The 18,063-nt window shown below is 40.9% G+C and overlaps 2 protein-coding genes across 3 annotated transcripts in view; one reads left to right on the top strand and one right to left on the bottom strand.

Annotated features, from left to right (window-relative positions):
* Positions 1-12,745, top strand: part of LOC117454455 (A-type potassium channel modulatory protein KCNIP1-like) — a 25,634-nt gene extending 12,889 nt beyond the window's left edge. For both annotated transcript variants that reach the window (XM_034093702.2, XM_034093701.2), the window contains exons 2-8: positions 8,872-8,996; positions 9,574-9,643; positions 9,746-9,816; positions 9,908-10,015; positions 10,097-10,201; positions 10,545-10,607; positions 11,143-12,745. In XM_034093702.2, coding sequence (XP_033949593.1) covers positions 8,872-8,996; positions 9,574-9,643; positions 9,746-9,816; positions 9,908-10,015; positions 10,097-10,201; positions 10,545-10,607; positions 11,143-11,190 — 590 coding nt within the window. In that variant the 3' untranslated portion in view covers positions 11,191-12,745. The remainder of the gene's footprint in view (positions 1-8,871; positions 8,997-9,573; positions 9,644-9,745; positions 9,817-9,907; positions 10,016-10,096; positions 10,202-10,544; positions 10,608-11,142) is intronic.
* Positions 12,746-12,844: 99 nt separating this feature from the next.
* LOC117454102 (T-cell leukemia homeobox protein 3-like) lies at positions 12,845-16,514 on the bottom strand. Its single transcript, XM_034093195.2, has 3 exons — positions 15,876-16,514; positions 14,716-14,953; positions 12,845-14,201 (listed from the first exon to the last, which is right to left on the bottom strand). The coding sequence occupies exons 1-3, from the start codon at positions 16,300-16,302 to the stop codon at positions 14,018-14,020; spliced, it is 849 nt and encodes a 282-aa protein (XP_033949086.1). The 5' UTR covers positions 16,303-16,514; the 3' UTR covers positions 12,845-14,017.
* Between the last annotated feature and the right edge of the window lie 1,549 nt (positions 16,515-18,063).

The following is an 18,063-nucleotide window of genomic DNA, read 5'->3' on the forward strand; positions in this document are numbered from 1 at the left end:
GTGTGTGTGTGTGTGTGTGTGTGTGTGTGTGTGTGTGTGTGTGTGTGTGTGTGTGTGTGTGTGTGTGTGTTGCAGTCTGTGAGAATTGACGCTGGTAAACACACATGTCGAAGGTATTTGTCACTCTGCTCACACACTGTTTTTCCATCTTGCTGTTACCTTGGAAGCACTGTAGCCATGGCAACAATAGATGTCAGTTTTGGGGCGGGGGAAGGGGAGGGTTTGACGAGATAGTAAGTCAAGGCCATGTGAAAGAGACTGACATAATGAGAGATGCAAACATGCAGATCATTTTTGTATGAAGACCTGTTGCCTGGAAGAAGTGTTTTACTCCCTCTGTACTAGTTATAATAAAAGCCTGTAAACCACATTCATATAAATCGTACAAATCCAAACAGGCTGTATAAATGAATGGGCACGCTGAGAAGAGGACCAGTACCAGAAAGAAAATATAAACTATTAATCGTGTGCGGTCATTAAAACCTATTTGTTGAGGCAGGCCATTATCGTTTTTTCCGTGCAAATTAGACCGCAGGACATTTTCCAAGTGAGTGCATATGGCATCTTTTCCTCTTTTTCTCACTCCACAAGCACAAGACACATCTTCCCAGGGGTGTAAAAAGGAAAGGTGTAAATGTGTTGCTTGTCTAAATAATAAGATTCACTGACATTGTGCAAAACTGAAAAACAAGCCTTTTTTACCTCTCCAGTTCAAAACATGAACGAATGGGATGTGCCTACGGCTATTTGCAGGTTGCTCTAATTCTAGTGTTGTGTTGTTGTACTTGAGCGTCTCTCCCTCTCTTTCCCCAACATGTTGGCTATATGCAGGATTAATACAGCATGTGTGTAGCGTGTTCTGGGAGGCGGCAGATAACTTGCTATCCAGGATCCTGACAGGGAGACCGTGCACGGCTGTAATATTGTGTGATTAGATTCCTGCAATGATTGATCCTTTGAGCACAAGCTCATCACTGTGCTCTGGAGAAGAAAAGAAACCCTGCTTTGCCGTGTTTGCCCCCTGCTCCTTCTTGAATATTTGCATGGCTGCTTGTCGGTTCTGTCTGTTTTCATCAAGGATGCGTGTTGTTTCTCTGCGCTTTCTGTCAAGTGTTCTTTTTTCCAGCCTCTCTTTGTTGGTAGTTTTCTCCCACCTGTTGTGTTGTCTGCCTGGTTTAGCCTGGCAAGCTCGCTGCTGTTTTCTTTCCCATGTGTTTTGGCCTCCGACGACCCATCTCTTCAGCAACATTCTCACCTTGCATTTTCTCCCCTCCCTTATGAATTTTTCATTTCCTTTCCCCTATATCTCTTTCTTCCTTCTTTACTACCTGCAGCATTGTTGTCTCAATCTTCTCTTTGGCTCCTTTCCTTCTCCGTCACTCATCTGCCTTCTTCTTGCTTCCTGCTTCCTCCCTCCCGACCTTCAACATTTTATTTATATGCTTTTTTCCAACATTTCAAATCCTTTTCCATTTTACCCCTCTCCTTTGTCCTCTCCCTGTTGTTTGGCCCTTTTCTTCCTCGTTTTTTCTCTCTCTCTTGTCTTCTAATTTTCTCCACAAACTGCTCCATACCTCCCTTCTCTCTTTCCTCTCTCTCATATGCCTCCATTCTTTCTCTCATTTGCTTCCTTTCTCTATCACCCACACTCCCGAGCACTGGTGTGAGTGCTTATTAAGTCATCTTGTCATTCTCCTCTCTTAGCATCCAGCGGTGTGTGTGTGTGTGTGTGTGTGTGTGTGTGTGTGTGTGTGTGTGTGTGTGTGTGTGTGTGTGTGTGTGTGTGTGTGTGTGTGTGTGTGTGTGTGTGTGTGTGTGTGTGTGTGTGTGTGTGTGTGTGTGTGTGTGTGTGTGTGTGTGTGTGTGTGTGTGTGTGTGTGTGTGTGTGTGTGTGTGTGTGTGTGTGTGTGTGTGTGGACTAGATGTGTATTTATTCTAAAACTAAATATTGGCATGGTCATATGTGTGTACATTAGCAGTATTTGACACACTTATATCCCAAATATAAGTGGCACTCTAATATGAGGAAGTGCCATGTGGTGGATTAGTGTGCGTGCCTGCCTTGACAGTAAACAAACACTGCAAACACCCTCCAGCTCTTCAGTCATCACTCACAGGCCGAGGGTTGGTAAGCAAACAGATGTGTGTGAGCATGCAAGCATGGGAGTGTGTATGTATTATTACACATGGGTTCTTAATATTTTATCTCTGACCCTGAAATAATGTCTTCAAGTTTGTCTTCAAGCAGAGTGAGCTATTGGACTTTCAGTGAACCACCCAAAGGCCACTCAGGGATTGGGCTCATGTCCACTGGCTTGGATGTTCACTGTGGAAAACAATGCGTCTCAGAAACAGCTTGAATTCACGCCTTGCAACATGATTATGTTGTGTAGATTTTGCATGGTGTAAACAGGACTGTTGCAGCTTAAATCCATTGTTTAAGATACTTCCTCCATTTACCCAGGGAGCCCATGGCCAGTAGAGCTGCTACTTTCTTGGAGAGCACTCTCTGACATTATAGAGGCCGGTGAGGGCGAGCCCTCTCCATCGCCGCCAGGACGGCAGATTAAACCAATTCAGATTATGCAAATTACACTTTCTGGCAAGGATTACAGGACACCGTACTAGAAGGAAAGAGAGAGCGAGGGAGAGAGATAAGAAAGCAGGATTCAGCGGGCAACAGAAGAAAGGAAGCGATAGAGGAGAAGTGAGAGCTAACATTATATGAGAGTTACAGGAAAGCTGGGAGTTAAGCCCTGTTTCTGGGCTGGAATAAGTGTGTGTCTGTTGATGTAAGAGTTGTTTTTAGTGGCTGGCTGGGGAGAGTGACAAGCTGTCTTTTGTTTGCTGACAGTTCAGGTCACGGCTTAATACTGAAAAAAAACTGAAATGAGTTCAGGGTTTTGGCCCCTGTCAAACTCTGAATATATGATTTTGTAACTGACAGAAGGGAAGATCTCAAGACGTTTTTTAGGTCAGTTTTTGGAACCGGCGAGATTTACAGTTTTAGTTTAAAACTAACAATGAATCATGCAGGCTTATTGCAATCCATTTTTATAAAATGTTCTAATACGGCACACAGAGCATTTATATAGCATCAAACAACTATTTGCAATGCAAAGATATAACGGAGTCACGTCTACCTGAGCAGAGAATGTGCCCCACTGGCTAGCTAATGGCTGCCGCTCTGGCAAAAACCACTAAAAACGAGTCGCAGCATTTTCGCAGAAACCTAATACTCGTCCTCCAGTTCTCCTGCAGGTTATCACTGTTAGCTCTGTTTGCATTGTTTTCGCTCTTAGCATTGAATAGTTTATAGTATGTACAACAAAGACTCTATCAGATTAATTTGACATTTTAAAAGAGATTTCAGAGGTTTCCTGAGTAAGAATCTCTAAACCGCAGTCAGTTTCAAGTTATTTAAATAAAAAAAAGAGAAAACAGAATACTCTTGGACTGGCAGAGGAGCCAATCCTCTACTCTGTAATAGCCACATCTGGATTACTGAATGGACACATTACATGTCACTTGAAATACTACGTCCCAAGTTGTGGACCAACGTAGTTATTACACGTTTAGATGTGAGACTGGGTTGGGTCCACAGGGTTTCCTGGGGCCCATAAGTGGGAACCTCGGTTTTTTCATTTTTGATTTAAAAGTCAGAGCAATCCGGTCAAAGTAGGATTGTGGAATTTTGTGACTTCTAATGTGATTTTGACATGTGAATCCTAAATGCTAAATTGTACGTTAAATGTCCGTGAGCCACCTTGTGTGAATTGATCACATGTGAAATGGTTAAATGTTGTCTCTGCTTTGCTTTTAATGTTGCTATAGAATCTGCCTTTTGTATTTCTTTATCATTGCAATTTGCACTGCACCTTCTTTTTTTAATTGGAATTAGCTTTATGGTGAAGTGTTATAACAACTATTGTGCTATAACATTTGTCAAGATTGTCCTTTAATATATTTGATATACTATATACCACATCAATTGTATACTTTCTGTAGAAAGGAGTGTAGCTCAGATGAATGGCAGCATGCAGCTTTCTTGTTCCTGTTGCTCCACGACAGAAATGTTGCTGATTGGTCACAGTGAGAGGCTGCTGAAGGCTGATTACTTGAACGAACACAATATACACTTAATCATCCTTAACAAGTGATGTTCACACTGCATCTTTTAAATGTCTGGCAAATTGAATTAAATGCTACTCTTGCCACTACATTTAATTTGACCCAGCACTGCTGCTGTAATCACAGACCAGTAAATAAAGCAAACCTTCAGTTGGTAACTCTGTGGGAAAGCTCTTGGTAGAGCAGAGCCCCCTGCAGCCTGCGAGCCAGTGGCTTCACTTCAGCTGGGCCGTCACAGCTTCTCTTAACATTAACACTGCGGATGGGTGCCAGCTGGACACAGAGATAGTAGCCTACAGCAAATACACCCTTACCTCATGCTTTACATTTAAAGAACATGGCACATTTAATTTGTTCCTATTTTCAGAGCGTTATCATTTTGGCACATGACCTACCAGCTAAATCTGATATAACTCATGCAATGAAATGTACAATACGTCTTTGAGAAAACTGTGACGCACAATGGTGTCCTTTATGTTAGTTACTGCTGCCCCCTTGTGGCAGTTTCAGGATATAGCAGGTCATTCTTTCTAGGCAGACACAATATTACTTACAATATATCATATAAAGACAATGTAAAGATAAGGGGGGTGGATGCTTTATTCACACTAGGTATTCTCTGATTCAGATAAATAATTTTCCAATTATAGATCAAGTCACTTTAAAAGCACGTATAAGATGAGATGAGATAAGATATTTAGGAGTCATAGCAGCAACACTTTATTTAGAAAAGTCACTTTGTAAGCCTTCTGTTGTTCAAGGATGACTGTGTGACTCAATGGAGCCAATTAATCAAGTGCTGATGTGCTCACACACACACACACACACACACACACACACACACACACACACACACACACACACACACACACACACACACACACACACACACACACACACACACACACACACACACACACACACACACACACACACACACACACACACACACACACACACACACACACACACACACACACACACACACACAGTCACGGAACAAACACATAAGGCCGTAGAGCAGTAGGTGTTGTGGCAGTGTGCTCAGGCCGGACCCTAAAGTTAGAGCTCTGTTCCCAAAGTGAAGGACACAGTGACTCTAACAGAGGGGAGTAGGGGGGACGGGGGACAGAGGGAGAGTTAGTGGGATGGAGAGAGGGGCAGGATAAGAGAGGACGATGCCCCAGGGAGTGGAGGGACGGGGGGATAAAAAGACAGAGACGGAGAGAGGCAGTCGAGTGCTGATCTCAGTGTACGAGGAGGCAGGATGGATGGGAGGTTTAAAGGCATGAGATGGAGAGAGAAACAGAAGCTAACTGTAGAGAGAATTGCATGAAAGTCATTATAGCAAGTGTAAACGTTTAGAATAAGTTAGTTATTGTACATTTCTACTTGGTAAAAGGGAAGGAATACAAAAATAAAAACCTTCAAACAACTGAAGAAATAAGAGTGGAGTTGGAGCGTAATCTTCTGAAGGCCAGTGAAATAAGTAGGTATCAAAATGGAAAGCGAGGAGCAGAGTGAGAACAGTTTACGTACTATAGCCATCATTCTTCTGTGCTGTGCGGCCGTCAAAATGCTGCACCTACTGGGAGTCATCTCTGTGGAGGGTGAGTCAGTACAACTGCTATCAGAACTGTAATCCAGCACTTGCCCAACCAGCAGAGTTGAAAAAGAGTTTTCACTTATGCAAGCTATTGGAATAATAACAAAAAAGATCAGGATTATTTATGTGTGAAGATAAAATATGTTGAAAATAGATAATTTGTATTCAGCGGTAACTTTCAGAGAAAATACATTTTAATTCATTATGAATCAATGTATTTTTAGAAGCTGCAGACTGGCTGCTTGCACTCTCAACCGCGTGTACTGTAATTCATTCTGAACAATTTCCATTAGCAACTAATTGTATGGGTTTGCTTTGTGCCTACTCTCACCTATGGTCATGAATGATGGGTCATGACTAAAGGACGTGATCACGGATACAAGCGGCTGACATGGGTTTCTTCCGGAGGGTAGCTGGCATCTCCCTTAGGGACAAGGTGAGAAGTTCAGTCCTCCAGGAGGGACTCGGAGTAGACAAACCGGGCACCCAGTAAGGATGCCACAGGGCCGCCTCCTTAGGGAGCTGTTCCAGGCACGTCCAGCTGGGAGGAGACCAAGGTGCAGACCCAGGTCCAGCTGCAGGGAATATATCTACATGCTGGCCTGGGAGCGCCTTGGAATCCCCCAGTCAGAGCTGGTTGATGTGGCCAGGGAAAGGGAAGTTTGGGGCCCTCTGCTGGAACTGCTTCCTCCGCAACCCGAGGATAAGCGTTGGAAAACGAATGGATGGATTATGGGCTTTCTGTAGAGGGCTTATTTATTTTTTGTCTGCTGCTTTCTATGTTTTGAGTCTCTCCTAACCACTGTGATCATACATTCAGTGTTTGCTTTATTGACTGAGTAAAGGTGTATAGCTCCTTTGAAAGTGGAATGTGAACTGATCTTGGCTCTCCCACTTGTTTTATTAATAAGGTCAGTTTAACTTTTTCTCTTTCATAGAGGAGGCTTACTTATAGATGTACTTGGTGATGTGTGACTTTGACTGATACCATCACCATTTTTGTATGTGTCCATGTTTTGTGTGTGTGATTCTGCGGTATATGTACAGTATAGACTATGTCTGGAAACCCCTGGGGTTTGTGTATAATCTCACCTTGAGCCATCACTTTGAACTTCCTCCATCCTGATGTGACACTGAAAAACACTGAGCTGCCTGAGTGATTAAATGAAGGGCCTTTGGGGGTTAGCGTGTGTGTGTGTGTGTGTGTGTGTGTGTGTGTGTGTGTGTGTGTGTGTGTGTGTGTGTGTGTGTGTGTGTGTGTGTGTGTGTGTGTGTGTGTGTGTGTGTGTGTGTGTGTGTGTGTGTGTGTGTGTGTGTGTTATGTAAAGATATAGCACGTATAGCTACTTAACAGGAGTTATACAAATGCACAGTGCACCCACACAGTAAGAAAGTAGTGGGAACAGAGTCATTAGCTGGATAAGGTATTTTGTATCGATAACATTAATCTCTTTTCTCAGTACTTTTCCCTTTCAACAAGATTAATGCTTCAAAGTTCATTTAAATTCAAACTTGCTTTTGCTCATAAATCATGAAACAGCATTTGCAGTTGCAGTATTTATCAAATCAGAACACTGGACTGGGTTTTAATAATGCAGAGTGCTGCCCATGATTCTCTGAGATATAACATTTGAAGAGGAGTTGGTGTAATGAAGCTTTACAGGGCGCTGAGGTTCTTGCCACAAAGATAAAGATTTCTATTTCATGAATGTTGATGTTTTAAAATATTGAGTGCCAAGGACAGTGTGAACACTGCACTCTGGGACACTTAATTAAAGCCGGACAGGAGCCCTTAGAAATGCTTTATTATCACTATATCGGCTGACACTATGACTCTACCACCTCCCATTCAAATGACTGTCTCCAGATCCTCTGCAAAACACAGTTATCATCTGTAAACTGACAGAATTCATTTAGCAGGTAAATGCTAAAGATACATGGAAATTGTACCTGATGAACATGCAGTCCTTTGAATGGGCAGCCAGCTCTTACTAAGGATTATGTGATTTAGTGAACAATATAATATATAATCATTTGGAGAATACATTTTTTTTTCTCAAGTCAGAAACTTATAAATGCCTTAGTAGAGACGTTCCTTAATGTTTTAAGTGCCGTCTGAATGTATGTCAAACATTAACACTTTGCTCAACTGCTGAGTGTCAATGGGATCAAATAATATAATCATGATCCCATGGCATGCAGGAATTTAGCAACATTTAGCATGTTATTTATGGGTGAATTAGGGTGCGCATCTTTCAAAGATTTGTCTGAGTGAGGCCCACATTCCCAGTGTTTAAAAGCTCAGCCTATCCATCACTGGGAAACGAGAGGATGATAACCTCAGGGCTCTCTGGTAGCTTCCTTACTAAAGCAAACACAGCAGGAACAGGCAGAAACAGCATCATAAAACGTACCCTCTTATTAACCACCGGTACGTTATTTTGTCAAGCGTTTTACTACTGCACCTTATGACCACTTTATCATGTTCTGAAATAGTACGGCCATTTCTATTAAATTATGCATGGTTATAAGATTATGCATAATTACATTGTAGATTGCTTCAGGGAGTATGCATGCACTTAGGTGTTACTAGTATGTTTAGATATTGGCAGTGTAAGATTGTGTGCGTGTTTGTGTACGTGCGTGTGTGTGTGTGTGTGTGTGTGTGTGTGTGTGTGTTTGTGTGTGTGTGTGTGTGTGTGTGTGTGTGTGTGTGTGTGTGTGTGTGTGTGTGTGTGTGTGTGTGTGTGTGTGTGTGTGTGTGTGTGTTGAGTCAGGGTCAATGGTTTGTCCTCTCTCCCCTCCCCTCCAGCGAGGACAGTAATAAGATGTTAATGATCGTGCCGGTGAGACAAGGGACATGGAGCTATTAGACTGACCCCTACCTCTCTTCTTCTCCTCTTCCCTCCTTTCCTTTTCAACCTCTTAAAAGTCTTATTATTTTCTACCTTTTAATGGATTGGATGAATAACATTTTGAACTTGATGGCAGATTATTTTTGCTGTGTCACATATTTATTTTCTTCTGTTTTATACTACTTTGATTTTCTTTCTTTCTCTTCCTTCTTGCTTCCACACTCTTTTGTTGTGTGTTGTGTATCAGCTATTAAGAAATATGTATTTTTGTTTCTTCAGACAAAGCTGATGATGACTTGGAGATTACGATGGTGTGCCATCGACCGGAGGGCCTCGACCAGCTAGAAGCTCTAACCAACTTCAGCAAAAAGGAGCTCCAAGTGCTGTACCGGGGCTTTAAGAATGTAAGTGACCAGGCACGTTCATTACTAACACAACTATTACAAATAGTAATTCTTTACTTCCAACTATAGGTTTATCTAAGCATCGTACAACCAAAGAAATTGATATTTGGCTAGGTAATATGCTTTTAATGGAGGTGGTTTATTAGACTTCCATTAGGCACCAGTAGCTGTCCACAGTATCAGCTTGGTGTACTTAAGATACTGAAGATGTATTTAAATAATCTGTAAATTATCGTTCTTTCTTTTTTACTTAATAATAAAGTACTACACATAAATGCTCAAGTACTGCAAAACAATCGGGTATCATGTTAGGACCCTTTTGGTGTCTCTTTTGCCAATGTACAGCTTAATTAAAGCTCTATGTAAAAACTTGACTCAATAGTGACACCCTGGAGAGACAGTCAGGATATGAAATTGCAGTCTGTTCTACTTTTAGTGATATTACATAAAATTAAACAAAAAACTAAAGATGTTGAATGCATAGCGAGTCTCCCATTAATGTTGTGTAATCCTTTAATTGACTCAATCTGACTTTCTCCCTCTCCATCACCACTCTTCTGTCTCCCTCTCGTTCCAGGAGTGTCCAAGTGGCGTTGTGAACGAGGAAACTTTCAAGCAAATATACGCCCAGTTCTTCCCTCATGGAGGTAAAGAGAGTGTGTGTCGTGATGTTTGAGTCTATACCTGTCCTTGTCTCACTATTTTTGTTATCCAGTGTACTGACAAGCGTTTTCTTCTTCCTCCTGCAGATGCCAGCACCTATGCACACTACCTTTTCAACGCCTTTGACACAGCACATAGCGGCTCCATAAAGTTTGAGGTTTGCTTGATTTCTCCTATTTGAATGACACTGTTTCCAAACTAACTCTCCTCTGAATTGTTTTTAATTCAGTCCTTTTTGTCTCCATCAGGATTTTGTTACAGCTCTGTCCATCCTACTGAGGGGCTCCATCACTGAGAAGCTACAGTGGACCTTCAACCTTTACGACATCAACAGAGATGGATACATCAACAAAGAGGTGTGTGTTTGTGTACTTTGTACTTTCATGTTAATCTCACACTTCTTATTGGTATGTGTTTACTCTCCCCTTGTTTCATAGGAGATGACGGACATCGTCAGAGCGATATACGACATGATGGGGAAGTACACTTACCCTGTCTTGAAAAACGATGCTCCCAAACAGCATGTGGAGGCCTTCTTTCAGGTAACAACATCTTAGGCGGCAGACCAAAAAGCAACAACATAGTTAGTGAGGATTGACCAAACAAGGATGCATCAGTCGAGCACATGCCTCACATTTCTAAAAGCATAACAAAAACCTGGTACTTGTACTACTTGCAAAAGAAACACAAAAAAACTAAACTTGCAATAAAAGAATAAACAACACTGAACAAAACCAAAACACTGATGCAAAGGGCAATGCGTGATAAGACATACTCATAGGCTGCAGATTTAAGTAGGTGGTCTATTTATTTAAAAAAAAGTATCTATCTTAATGAATATTGAATAATATCTTCCCTATAACACCTTTGCATTTCTCCTCACAGAAAATGGACAAAAACAGAGACGGTGTGGTCACTCTGGATGAATTCATCTACTCTTGTCAAGAGGTACTTTTCTTTAGATTCACATTCTTATAATTACATAATAGAGGATCCCTTTAACTTTGCAAAAAAAGGCATTTGAATATATTGCAGTAGCACATGTCTTGTGTAAATGATTGAATTAAAGGTGGCTGAAACCATTTATGTAACAAAGCTGTGTTAATGTTATTAGAAAAACCTGTGCTTCCTATTGTGACAACATGCCTAATAAACTAAAACTGCAGAAAACAGTGATACATGCTAATTTCAGTTTAAAAACTAAAAGTAAACATTTTATTTTATTTATACCAAAGGGCCTGTTTCCTCATATTCTTTGCTTTCTCCTCTGCACATCTCACTATATTGGCTATTAATTATGGACTTTGCTTCCTTTTTTATCAATGTGTTCAATGTTATCAATGTATTCTGTAGAGTGATCACTGACCATCATTTTACAGGCTTTCACTGCCCCCTAGTGGCCATTAATCTGAATTAATTAGTGTTTGTTGGATTACTTTCTCCTCACGCTCAGTTTTTTTCATTTTCCATCTTCTTTGCACAGGATGAAAATATCATGAGGTCTCTACAGCTCTTTGAAAATGTCATTTAGACAACAAAGAAGAGGGATGCGGTACAAAAGACAAGTGCAAGATAAGAACAAAGAAGAAAAGAGATTAACACACAAGAGAAAAGGAACAGCATCGCTTGCATTGGAAACAAATCATGGATCTTGTCGCTTAAAGAGGGATGGTTGCCAGAAAACTTAATGGAAACCATTGTGCTGAAACATCCATGGAGACAAACGTTTTGGAAAAGATTCTTTGGACTTATACCTTTCATTTAACCTCTGTAACCATTTACCTCTTCTCCATCTCCCTCATTTTTGCAGTCGTTACTGACAGTGTGTATTTCATGTCATTTTGTAAAGTCTGATTCTGTCTCATTTGGTCAAATACTTTTAATACACTTGTAAATTGAACCATATTAACAAGCAGGACTGGAACAGCTGAGAACAGTCCAATGCATACGTTGTGCATTAGACTTTAAAATAATAGCTGTTTTCATCGTGAATTTCTGTGTCATCACAACAAAGCTGAGCATTATTGTGAAGCATGCAAGAGAGAGGCCTACGCCGTATTTAACATGGGCTTTGTGCCGTGATAAATAACTCAAAAATATTCTCAACCAAGTGTATACATTTTGGAAGCAATGGTCTGACAGAGCCACCTCATTTTGTTTTCAGACTAAATTCAGACACAGGCCTGTAAAGGTTTGCAGAGCTGAATGTAACCTCAGCCAGCGTGCAGTCTTACGTCTCGTGACAGCTTGCTACAGTCCTCTTTACACCCACTGTGTTCATGTGGTGTTGGTCAGTGTTTCAATGTTAGAACGACTACACTGTAAATATTTAATTGTTGTATTTGTGGCTTGTTCTTGCCTTGTCTTTGTCTGCGTGTTTCTTATTCTGACTATCTGTCTGTCTCACTGTCAAATGGATTTAATGTAATAATTCTACCTGACACTCATTGCTTAATAAAGGATACATTTAGAGTTTAACTGGCACACAGATGCAGAGTGACACAGGTGTGTGTGTGTGTGTGTGTGTGTGTGTGTGTGTGTGTGTGTGTGTGTGTGTGTGTGTGTGTGTGTGTGTGTGTGTGTGTGTGTGTGTGTGTGTGTGTGTGTGTGTGTGTGTGTGTGTGTGTGTGTGTGTGTGTGTGTGTGTGTGTGTGTGTGTGTGTGTTTTTTTTTCTGTTTTCCTGAATATAAGTGTGTTTTTGTGGCATGTAGCAACATCATCTTTTGGAAGAATTGGTCAAGCTCAACTGGCTGTGTTTCTGCCAGAGAGGAGAGTGTTGTCGTCAGTTCTGTTTGTTAGAAATGTCGACTCGGAGCCACCAACCTTTCACTGTGAAGGAGAGACAAGAGAGGGGAGCTAGAAGAAGGAAGGACGAGTGTGGAAACAGAATAAAAGAAGAGTAGAGAATAAGACAGAAGACGAGAGAGACCCAGTCACTGATTCTGAAGGAATGGAAGCCATGTTTCAAACAAGAGCCTTTTTTTTTTTTAAGATTGAGCAAGACGAAAATACAGAATAATAAATGATTTAGTGTCAGGCCCACTCACTGTGCTAACAATTGTTTAATAAAGATTCCTTGCTGAGATGTGTTGCGGCTCATCTCAATTATACCCAGAATAACTTTAAGATAGACTGACAGAAAGGAAGACAAACAGACAGACAGAATAAAGCTGTCAGAATGAAATAATGTGTGTATTGAAATATTGTATAAAATCATTATATTTATCAATACAATTTTCAAGAAACTAAATGAATTCATGTCTGCTATTTTTTGTACCTTGTCACGTCATAACATTTGCATTTGTATAGCTTATAATTGTGTATTACAACCGTAAAACCATTTTTATAGTGCGCCATAAAGAGCAGGAGCAAAAGGGGTCACAAGAACAGTTTATATTGTTATTTACACATATACAATGAAAGTACAAAAGAGTTGTACATTTGTGCCTCAATCCCGGAGGACACACAAATAAAGTATGATAGATAATGTGCATATAACGTCACCACCATAACTGAACATGCATCACTCCCTTTATTATCCAATTTACAGCCTCCTTCATATTTTCTTCACTTCTCTCCCCTCTAATCCTGACATCTATTTTCTTTGTATTACTGTGCACAAAAGCATTTATCTCCCATAATATAACATTTTAGGCACCATTTATAGGGCTACTCTGGTACACCACACCTTTGTATGCACAGGTAATTGTGGTGTTGCATTTATAAATGAGATTGGAAGAAAATGTTAAGCACCAGAACATTCAAAAATATAATCTTGTGAAGACATATTGTTGTGTATTTGGATAAAACAAAGCAGGATTCTTAATTATTATTTTTTTCCAGACACATTTTTGAGCAGGTTCTCTTATGTATTAAACGGGTGTTGTAGGCGTTGCCTTCATATGGCTGGTGTTTTCCCCTAAAGAAACAAAGCCAACCCTTTCAAGATGTTTCAAAATGGTTACTTTAAGTCAAGGGGTTAACACACATATTTGTCCCTCTTATCCTAGTAAACATAATTGGTACACGCATAAGAGGAAAATAATAATGTGACAAGAATTGTTAAAGTTCAGTTTCCCTTTTCGAGTGGAAAAAGGCTCACGGTTCCAAAGGACAGAGTTGCAAGATTTACTCGAAGAAAGTTCTGTCTCATCTCCAAAACAAACACCACTCACCATCATTTCCGGTCAATTTGTTCAACCGTCCACTCAATTGGCTGTGACCAATTCCTCATTTATCAGGTGCAACATTTTTTTATCCATTGCATGGATCATAGTCAGTGTTCGTCCTCATGTAGGACTCATTTATTTTATTTATCCTCCCAAGGATAATAGCTAATGCCTATCGATTAGAGTGTTTATTCCCTCTCCTCCGCCCAGGGTTGGAGGTTCTGCAGGGCGTACAGGGAGGAGTTATGCGCGCACAGTGGATCCGACACCGCTGATTCGCTGAGGGACTTCTGGAGGGCGGACTGCTGCAGCTGCAGGATCAGGCGATTGGCCTGCTGACGCTCCGCCTCCCTCTCCTCGGCTGTCTGTCTCCTGGAAACAGACAGGTGGAAAAAAAACATTGAAAAATGAATATAAGGATCAATTAAAAAGTGAGGTTATGTGCGGTTAAATAACAGACACAACGAGAAAGCACGTGGGGAACTAAAACATGTGCACAAACCGCAGTGGTAAATTCTTAGAATATAATTAAAATGAGGTCAGTGATGTAAAGATGTCAACGTTGGTGTCCTTAGCTAAACAAAATAAAAACATGATTTCCAGCAAATACAGTTGCGGTAATAATTGGTCAAAACTACATTTTACTCTGCCTATAGTGTTGTAATTGTAGAAGAAATTGAATGAGAAGAGGAGGATGACAATAGCCTATTGTTTTAATTGCTGGTTAGGTTATGGTCAAAGTTGTATTCTTCCGTGTCAATGGGGTCAATAAACAGGAAGTGGCGCTTGATAAAAGTTTGAACTGGACAGCCAAAACAGACGTAACACTTGTGTAAATGTGATGAACTACGGTTGCAAATGTGAGTCCAGACAAATATGTACTAACCTCCACTTGGTCCTGCGGTTCTGGAACCAGGTTTTGACCTGTGCGTCTGTCATCTTCAGACCTTTGGCCAGGGCTGCCCGCTCGGCGCTGGCCAGGTACTTCTGCCGGTGGAAACGCTTCTCCAGCTCGCAGATCTGAACCCTGGAGAAGGAAGTACGGGGCTTTTTCCGTTTGGGTGGCGTGCGGTTCTGGTACGGATGTCCTATCCGCCGTGTTACGGCGAATGGCACCAGAGCAGCTGCAGGGAACAGAGAGAGAGAGAGACCGGTGAGTAGAAGATTTCCTCCAGCACCAAACACTCTGTATGGAAATACAAGGCCATACATCACAGATATCTGCCCTGTTTGACAAGAATTCCCTATTTAGACTGTGTACGCCTTATGTGAAATATGTGAGAGGAAATATATTGTGGAAGATGAGTCTGGCCAATGAACAAGGCAACTCAGGGAAATAAATACATTCTTATTTTTAAATCGTTTGAGGAGAAACTGATCATGCTGCTATTACAGAGAGGACAACAGGCCTGTCGGCCTATTTATCTTTACTTTCTCTATGAAACGTCTTTCTTTGTAAAGACATCTGTTCGTCTTTACCTCTGTGCTAAATACAGAAGACATAACACAGGTTTTTTTATTGTATATTATTTTTTAATGTAGTTTTAAGACGTAGCCGAAATTATCCAACATCCCAATAGTGTGTTTCTTATTTATCTTCAATGTAGACTATAATTAACATTTGTAGTACATTTTCACTATAGTAATACAATATGTCAATACATTCTATCTGTGTATTATTTATAAACAAAGCCTGACAAAGCTGTGTGATAGTTACACAACTACATTTGTTTTGCTCAACTACGTGATGTAGAAATGAGATATTGAACTCCTAACACAAGTGAAGTGGGTAAAAGGTGTTTAATAATAATCAGTAAATGTAGGGTAATCCAGTATTTAAATAAACATTTAAAAACTTGCGTCCTGTTGTTGTTTTTTTCATTTCAGCCTTTAAAATAATTAAAGTAAAAGCATTTCAGTTGGCTGCTAAAAACCTTTACAAATATTTGGCACAGGTGTTTTTTTTAAATGATTCAACAGCAGTTACTAATATTTTAAACATTATGCAATCTTAATGAGGGGAATCCGTTAGGTGTTATGGGCTACCTGATAATCTGTCCTTGGCGAACCTGTTTCCTATCCAGGGGAAGCACAGCCCTCCAAACCCAGGGATAGCGCCCTGCACGGGGGCCGGGGGTCCCAGGGCTGTCATGGGTCTGTGTGCCGGGACTCGAATCACTCCCCGGCTTGGCAAACTCCTGCTATCCCCGTAAGAACCCGACGCCTCCACCGGAGGCATTATACCGGAGAGGGAGATGGATAGCGCGGTGTATGATGGCCCGCTGGCCCCGGTCTGGCTTCCTAAACTGTAATAACCGTCCCCGTTGCTTAGATCGACTCCACTTTGTCTTCCTGACGTGCGCCCGGTTTCTAGCTCCGTACCGGCTCCCAGAATCTGGTCAATGCCGAAGCTGATGGGCTCGTGGTGAGCCGGTTTTGGAGGAGGGCTCGGCGCGCTGGGTGCTTGCTCCATTCCCGTTGCTCTGTCACGAAGAGGAAATGAAAAACTGAAAAATATATGTTTTAGGGGGAATCACGACAGGGTCAAACTGAAACAACTGTAATTGCCAGTTGTGTCTCCATCGCGGTCCAGCAGTGTTTCCAGAATCCAGCGTATCCTTGTTGTCTCTAACAGGCCTCTTTCAGAGGACTGGGTCCTCTCTGCGCGCTCTACTGAAACTTTGATGGGCGTTTGGAGAGATGTGACGCTCTGTCCTCCTCTCTGCACGTCAAAACGCTCAACTCCGTCCTCCTACATCCCTCTCCACTATTCATTGGCTGGAACCTGAATAACTGATTGAATGTTAATAGGGGTAGGCCCACAATTTGGCACAATAACCAAGATTTCCCATAACCACAGGCGTCAGTTTGTGTTATATCTATGGCAAGATAAGGCATCACAATGCCTTCATAGTGAATCAGTTATTGACGTTGTCGTTTACATTTTTTTTATTATAACGGAGAGTAAGGAGCAAGCAACATATTCATGAAAATGTATATGACATGTCAGAAGAAATCGCACCAGCGATCACTGAAGATCAGTGTTGTTTTTTAGCGTCTTTAGCGACAAACATCTAATATGTTATTGTTTCAACCAACTGGTGTTGAGTCAGTCATATTTCTGGATTCTTCTAGTCCCCATAAATGTCTTCACTGTGAACGGGTTTATAAGTTTTGGTGATAAATGATGTCAGTGGGAAAAAAAAACTTTTCCCCACCTAAGGGTCTGATGAATTGATGCTTCTGCCCATTACCACTATTCAGGCGAGACACAAAATGCTCATCATTTGTCGTCCTGCTGTCTGTGTCACCCCTTCAATCTGTATCGTATGTCACATGCAGAATGTACGTGAATAATAGTTTACACAAAAACTAGTTGCAAGTTATAAAGTGCTTTATAACCTGAAGACTGGATATATTATAAAGGAGAGACCAAAAGGAAGAAAACACGGTTTGAGATGTTTTCCCTTTTATTTAAAAACCTATTCTTATCATCCTCGCCAATTATCAATTGTGGAGAATCATTTTGTTATTTTAGTTTTAAATATATACCTTTACATTCAGGCGTTTCAACAGTTTTATATTGGTTTTTTTATTAAAACAAAACATAACTTATGAAACGCTTTTCAGTAGAATGCATCGGATTCAAAGCCTTAGATGTAGTTGTATAAACAAATCACATCAGTCATGTTCACGCGTTAATTCATGATTGATTTTTTTTTAAAATCATACATTCATTGAAACACATTAACTAAACAATCAATTTCAACATTTTATTAAATATGGTAAATGTGTGATTATTTAGACAGAATAATACCACAAGCAAGTATAATTATTGTGCCGGTGTATGCGTAATTACGCACAATAAATCCACCACATCTATCTTTAAAATAAAAAGACAGCAGCCTTATTGAACATTGGCAGTGAATCACCAGCGTCTTTGAGGTTGGCAAAGCATAACGTGGCCTTATTTGCTCCTGGTAGCCAGTGCCACATTAAATGACCTGACAAGGGAAGGCCATGGGCTACTTCAGATAAAGTGTCCGGCCTCTGTGCTAACCACTCAGATTCAATGTAACAGGCGCCCAAAGTGACCGGGTAATCAGATTTTCACTAACTTGTCTAAGGGACAGACAAATGCGCGTCGGGTTCGGATGCGGCAGGTGGCTTTTTAGGCTATCACATTACAGTACTTAAACAAACTAATGGCCAACATATTCATTTAGTGACAATG

The sequence above is a fragment of the Pseudochaenichthys georgianus genome, chromosome 10 (genome assembly GCF_902827115.2).
Source record: "Pseudochaenichthys georgianus chromosome 10, fPseGeo1.2, whole genome shotgun sequence".
NCBI lineage: Eukaryota > Metazoa > Chordata > Actinopteri > Perciformes > Channichthyidae > Pseudochaenichthys > Pseudochaenichthys georgianus.

Coding starts and splice junctions, on each gene's coding strand:
- LOC117454102 (XM_034093195.2), bottom strand. CDS start 16,302: ATGGAGCAAGCACCCAGCGCGCCGAGCCCTCCTCCAAAACCGGCTCAC. Junction 14,954..15,875: donor CGCCAAGGACAGATTATCAG/GTAGCCCATAAC, acceptor TGTTCCCTGCAG/CTGCTCTGGTGCCATTCGCC. Junction 14,202..14,715: donor AACCGCAGGACCAAGTGGAG/GTTAGTACATAT, acceptor GTCTGTTTCCAG/GAGACAGACAGCCGAGGAGA.